The sequence below is a fragment of the Verticillium dahliae genome, genomic scaffold (assembly GCF_000150675.1).
Source record: "Verticillium dahliae VdLs.17 supercont1.11 genomic scaffold, whole genome shotgun sequence".
Taxonomy (NCBI): Eukaryota; Fungi; Ascomycota; class Sordariomycetes; order Glomerellales; family Plectosphaerellaceae; genus Verticillium; species Verticillium dahliae.
Window position 1 is genome coordinate 123,012 of NW_009276930.1, and position 6,114 is coordinate 129,125.

Sequence of the window (6,114 nt, forward strand, 5' to 3'; positions counted from 1 at the left end):
CCCTCGGCCGCCCCGACGAGGCAGGCGTCCGACGATGCGCCCCGCGCCCACAACCACTCAGCCTGCTGGCCATGGTCGACTGCTGGGCCCAACTGGGCATCGTGCCGTACAATCACATGGTGTGCTCGACGCCGCTGTTCCGGCTGTGGCTCGGCGTCACGGAGCACGTGTTCCGCAGCCCCGGCGTGCTCGAGGACGCGCTGCGCGTCGCCATTGACGATCTCCGGTACCGATCGGACGATCTCGAGTTTACGTTCGCGGCGCGGGGCTGGGCGGAGAGCGTGTCACTGGGTAACTTTGAGACGTGGAAGAACCGGTTCGAGACGACGCAGGCGTTCTTCGAGCCGCGCTTCAAGGAGGCGGGCGTGGTCGGCAATGCCATGATGAAGGCTGTGTTTGAGAGCTCGAAGTAGATTCTCGGGGAAAGTCCATGACGACTATTTGCGGGGGGTCTTTGGTTCCGTCATCATCGTCCATCGCGTCGTATACTATGTTCACACCAACTGCAGCGCATGTTTTTTTACCCTTCAGTGCCTCAACTTAGACTTGATGTGCGATTCACCTGCCTGATCCTCAAAGCCACCTGGTTGTATTGGTTCGAGGAGGCCACATCAACACCTCGGATGTTGTGCTCTGTTCAATCGACAATCGCGGTACTGCTGGAACGACTACCCTCGCGCTCTTGATAACTAGGCGTATATTTTGCTAGCGAACAATTTCTCGGGTGCGATTTTGAAGGTCTTCACTGGAAACCAATGCATGTTAGCTTGTGCGAGGGATTTTTTGTTGATAGGGGCGATGTTCATGCGTCGTCGTCGGAGCAGGGAACTCGTCAAACCTGAGTTGGTATCTATATAAACTATACTGGGTCTTTTGACCACATTAATGGCTGCCTGAGCGAGGAACATGGCGATCCTAGCGTGTGTCATTCTTCCCAACACAGGAAGAGGTGTCATCGCTTGTTCGGTGCATGTTTGATGGTCTGGAGGCAAACGATGTTTTAGCTCTTGTGCTCGGTCGAGCCGTTGCACATTCACTCGACATACGACGCTTTGGTTCCAGTGCCTTCCTTCTCAGTCGCCGTACCCAACTTTTGTTCCTGCCTTCGCGTCCTCGAGCCCCAGGTTGCGCTTTCCACTGCCAGACCAGTCAAAAACTTTATCCAGAACAACGACCCGGGTGCTCTTCCCCGATATAACTGCTCAACCTCTCACTCATGTCTGCACTGGCCGCCTTGGAGCTCTGAGTATCGACATGCAGCCTCAACAGCCTCACTCCAAGACTGTGGGCACCACGCCCCGTTTTGGCAACGACGATACCAACAAACATTTTTTTACCTCAGACTACCTGCGTTCAAGACACAAACTGCTGTATATCCGTTCGGGCAGCATGATTCTGGGCCGACCGAGCAAGGGCGCGACACTGACATGACCACCGATATCAGCAACAGCAGGGATGGCAGTAGCAGACTGTTAACCGATACCGATGACAAAACGTATGTCTCTTTCGCAGCGAAACATTCTCTTGCGAACCGTGATTAGAATGCTGACGGCAAGCATACCAGTGGAGGCAGTGGTGCAGCCAACTCCAATCTCAGCAACCCGCGAACACTGCATGACAGCCAGTCTCCTCAGTCGCCTACCAACACGGCGATGTCTGTGCATGCCTGTTCTCTCGAGTCGTCAGAGGCCGATGGGCATGTTGAGGAAACGCCTCTTCCAAGGCCTTCGCCGCCTGCCTTCCCGCCGCGTCGGCAGTTCAAAGCATCATGCACGCATCCGACCATGACGCGTGTCTATGGTGTCAACCACCGTTGCGATACATGTGGTTCGTACCCTCCTTTTGGATGGCTTTACCGTTGCACGCAAGACCGCGAGGAACTCTTGCGCCAAATGATCCATGTCGGTAGCGAGGTAAGATTCTTGTACCATCAATTCAAGGGCCCAGCACGAGGCTGACGTTCTGTAGCAAGCCACATTCGATGATCTGGGAAGAAAGCTCATTGACCTTGTCAAGCCCCGACCCCGCGGCCCCGAGACAAGAATAGACACCATCGGCAGCTTCTTCAGCGAGATCACGCCTGAGCAGCTACAAACCTACCGTCCCGACCAGATCGCTGTCATCCTGAAGCAGCGCGAAAATGTCAAAACTGTCCTCCGGCAGGATGCAGCGAAGAAGCAGAACGAGGCCGAGCAGCAGCTGTCTGCCTTGCAGGCCATGCGCCACAGCCACTTTGACGCCGTTGGATTCCACTCATCGCCTTCCCCTTCAGCGCCCGGACTGGACGAAGTCCGATGGCAAGAGTTGGAGCGCGAGCGGCCATGGATTCCCCACCCTGAGATGGAGTGCACGTTCAAGGTGTGCCAACAATGTCGTCCGAGCGGCGCCGACCGGATCTCCATGAGTCTCGACGGCATTGTCAAGGGTGATGTTCCGGCCACGGCAGCCACGGGGTTCGGCTTTCATAATTTCGGCCAGCGGCCAGTGTGCGATATATCGGTGGTCGCCAGATTGGGCCTGGCGCAGTCTGCGACACGCTTTTTCGAGAACGACGAGCATGATGCGCCCATGGGGTCGTCGGTGATGGGGACGCCGAGCTCGGATGGGTACTCGATGACCAACCTCGACGATCTCATGGCACGGCACGAACAGCAGTTCCGGGAATGGCAGCAGCTGAGGCAGCAGGGACGTAGCGGAGGCAGCTTTGCCATGCCGTCGTCCAACGAAAAGGGCCATCTACCACGCTCGCCAGGCTCGCCGGACCTGAAGCACGTGGCGGAAACGGACATGGAAGTGCATGAGATGGAGACGGGCGAGTTTGAGTCGGCCCCACTCGTGGTCAACGACGGCATTGCGGTGCTCGAAGAGAGCCTAGAGCTGCACGTGCCAGATGTTGTTACCCAGGTTTAGGCCGGGTTGTTCGGGATGGACGGAGGCGTGTCATCGTTGCATCAATGGGAGGAACTAGATCGGTTGTGTTCCGGCAGATGTCATCGGCAGAGGAGAATGGACAGGAAGCGAGGTGACCATAGCCGTCCACGGTCCGGATGACAGGTCTGGTTCGCAGTTGGATGGATGGTCGTGAGGCTCGCCGCGTTGTTGAGGAGATACCCTGTAGGAAGACCAGAGGATGTCACGGTCCTGCACATCAAGTGATAGCAAGTACATGAACATGAACTACATGGTAGCTTTGTGCTCGTGACTGAACGCGAGGGCTCGTTGCAGGCACGTCACGGTCTTACTCGGAGCGGAGGGGCACGGCAAGGAAAAGCATGAAATTCGTCATTAGCCATGGGGAAGACAACCTGGGGCGCATGATGTTGGGTCAGACAGACAACAGAGAAGATTGGACCGCGGCTCCGATCTCTCATGTTGAGGGGTGAGCAGTGCCCCTGGTGGAGACGTTGCCAGCGTGTCTTGGCCCGATCCCCTCAAAACAAACCGAGGGACAACGGGCCAAGCAACCAATCATGTAGCTCCCCGAAAGGTCCAGTTCTGATGCTGCACCTCAATGCCCCGGGTTGGCAACCTGGCATGCCAGGCTGCTAGTCCAGCGTAGGCCTGGCCCCCCCTAAAAGCCCACCCGCCTAGCAAGCTGCGACCTAGCTAGACCACAGCCAGCCAGCCCCCAGACCAAGCAGACCGAGCTGGGACTCCCCCATTCGCGAACCCGCCGCTAAAGAGAAGAGAGGCAGAGAGACAGCAACCAGACAGGCAAGGCAAGGCAAAGCACAGAGCAAGGACCCCTTCCCACCCAACCTCACCTCCTCCATCCTCCCACTTTTGCGCCCAACCCTTTTTCCGACGCAGCGCGCAATTGCCTCGACGAAGAACGAAGAGTACGTGACGCCCTTTCTTTTCCGAGCGAGTCGATCGAGTTGCGAGACGGTCGAGACTGGCGGTCTGCGTCTGTTTTGGTATCGACAACTGGGGGAAGCGGCGCGCCTGTGTTGGTGGACTGGCGGTCGGCTGAGCGACGCGGTAAACAAATCCACTCCGACTCGGCCACGACACTTTGGACGCCACGACGGACGACATCACGAAAACCCGCCCCCATCACCAGCCCGCCTCCAGCAGACCCAAGAGACATCTGCCGCCCCTTCTCCATCTCGCAACAATCCATTGTCGATTCGGAACGACATCCTACGTCACTGCACATTCCGTGCGGGCCATGAGCTGACACCTACACTCATTAGATCTACCCTTTGTATTCGCGATCGACCCCCCCGACGCCCCTCCTGCCGATCGAGGAGAACCCCCTGCGCACCAAGATGCTGACGGCCGGCACCCTCGCCGGCGCCCAGGAGCTCATCGCCTCCTTCCTCGCCAAGGACCGCAACAAGCACGGCAACTACTTCACCTCGCGCGTCCCCAAGATGGCCGCCTACGGCGCCCTCGTCAGCGCGCCCCTCGGCCACTTCCTCATCTGGCTGCTGCAGAAGACCTTTGCCGGCCGCACCAGCCTGCGCGCCAAGATTCTGCAGATTATCGTCAGCAACCTCATTGTGCGTCTTCCTGCCCTCTGCCCCCGCGGCATGCTGCCTCTATGTGCAGTTCTTTTTTTTTTTTTTTTTTTTCCTTTATTGTTTTCGTCTGTGCCGCATGCTGACAGGCCCACTAGATCGCGCCCATCCAAAACTCCGTCTACCTCACGGCCATGGCCCTCATCGCCGGCGCCCGCACCTTCCACCAGGTGCGCGCCACCGTCAAGGTCGGCTTCTGGAAGGTCATGAAGGTCAGCTGGGTCACCTCGCCCGTCTGCCTCGCCTTTGCCCAAAAGTTCCTCCCCGACCAGCTCTGGGTGCCCTTCTTCAACCTCGTCGCCTTTGTCATCGGCACCTACATCAACACGGTCACCAAGAAGAAGCGCCTCGCCGCCCTGCGCAAGAAGCACTTTGGCGACGGCCGCAACCAGGGCGGCCTCGGCGGCGGCAGGCCCGAGGACTACCCCCCGACCATGGGCGGCCAGAACCCCCCCTACTAAGCCTAAGCGGTCTCTTCGGTGCAACCGGCTGTTGGGGGTCTCCTCCCGAAGTAGGGGATCCTGACTGCGATGGCCGGGTAGGAAGAGGAGGGGAGGAAAGCAGCCCGGTGGAAGGCGTAATACACGACAGCCAGGGTGGCCAAAACGAGGAGGGGAGGAAGGGGAACAAGGGGAGGATGATGGCGAAAGACATAGGGCGGAGGATGAAGACATGGGGGCGGGCCTGGAAACTATCCGCTGACGGGACGCTCTTGTATATTTGTTGGATGTTTTCTGGCTATCTCTTGTCATGGCCTGTCGATGATGGGTGATAGTACAATGCTGCGTTTGGTTCGACAAGATGTTCCCCCTGGCGTGCGCGCGTGTGTGGAATGTGTCGTTCTTCGTCTATGTCTTCGTGGGTATCGTGCAATCCGATCTATATCGGGCGTGGCCATCTACCGGAGAGTCTTTCTCGCATGTCCACAGTTGGTTCGTGATGCGTTTCGCACCATGACGTCTTCGCTCTGGCGGGAGAGGCGTCAGCACTCTCTCTTCTCCAACCTCACGTCGCTCTCGGCGACTTGCTTGGAGGGATGCCCAGCCTCACGGTGCGTCGTCAACTCGTCGAGTCGTCAAATCATGGCTCATCTCCTGCCCCTCGCTCAGTCGCCATGAGACCCCTCGTCCAGCATGAACCCCGGGCTCCAGTACTCCCACTCGACCGGGCTCTGCTTGTCCACCCACAGCATGCCCTCGCCGAGCAGGTCCTCCACCGCCGTCACGGCCCTCGCCCTCGGCCACCCCAGGTTCGCCATCAACATGCCGACGCTCACGTAGCCGAGCACCTGCACCGCCTCGAGCACGGCGCTCTGGTCCGTGTTGAGCTCCTTCGGCACGCTCCGTATATAGCTCTTGCTGCCGACCCTGAGCACGGCAAAGGCGCCGCCGAGCGGCTTCAGCGTGCCGACGGCCCGCAGCACGTCGTCGTCCGTCACCTCGGGCGCGCCCTCGGGGCGGCCCTTAGCTATTCCCTCACGCACCTCCAGCGGGGCGGAGAGCGAACATCGTCGGTGAGCGGATAGCAGCCTATTCTTTATGTAGTTGCTAGGATTATAATAAAGATAAAAATTAAGAAAGAAAGAGGGACG

General features: G+C 58.5%; 4 protein-coding genes across 4 annotated transcripts in view; 3 read left to right on the forward strand and 1 right to left on the reverse strand.

Moving 5' to 3' along the window:
* Window positions 1–413, forward strand: part of VDAG_05675 (prephenate dehydrogenase) — a gene marked incomplete at both ends in the record, with an annotated part of 1,991 nt that extends 1,578 nt beyond the window's left edge. Inside the window, one exon of the mRNA XM_009655072.1 lies at window positions 165–413. Within this exon, the coding sequence (XP_009653367.1) occupies window positions 165–413 (249 nt within the window). The remainder of the gene's footprint in view (window positions 1–164) is intronic.
* Window positions 414–1,427: 1,014 nt separating this feature from the next.
* Window positions 1,428–2,910, forward strand: VDAG_05676 (uncharacterized protein; the record flags this gene model as incomplete). The annotated part of the gene is made up of 3 exons (XM_009655073.1): window positions 1,428–1,495; window positions 1,565–1,913; window positions 1,969–2,910. The coding sequence occupies 3 exons, from the start codon at window positions 1,428–1,430 to the stop codon at window positions 2,908–2,910; spliced, it is 1,359 nt and encodes a 452-aa protein (XP_009653368.1).
* Window positions 2,911–4,271: 1,361 nt separating this feature from the next.
* VDAG_05677 (uncharacterized protein) lies at window positions 4,272–4,984 on the forward strand (the record flags this gene model as incomplete). Its single annotated transcript, XM_009655074.1, has 2 exons — window positions 4,272–4,505; window positions 4,622–4,984. The coding sequence occupies 2 exons, from the start codon at window positions 4,272–4,274 to the stop codon at window positions 4,982–4,984; spliced, it is 597 nt and encodes a 198-aa protein (XP_009653369.1).
* A 644-nt stretch (window positions 4,985–5,628) lies between these two features.
* VDAG_05678 (vacuolar-sorting protein SNF8) overlaps window positions 5,629–6,114 on the reverse strand; it is a gene marked incomplete at both ends in the record, with an annotated part of 981 nt that continues 495 nt past the window's right edge. The window contains one exon of the mRNA XM_009655075.1: window positions 5,629–6,052. Within this exon, the coding sequence (XP_009653370.1) occupies window positions 5,629–6,052 (424 nt within the window). The remainder of the gene's footprint in view (window positions 6,053–6,114) is intronic.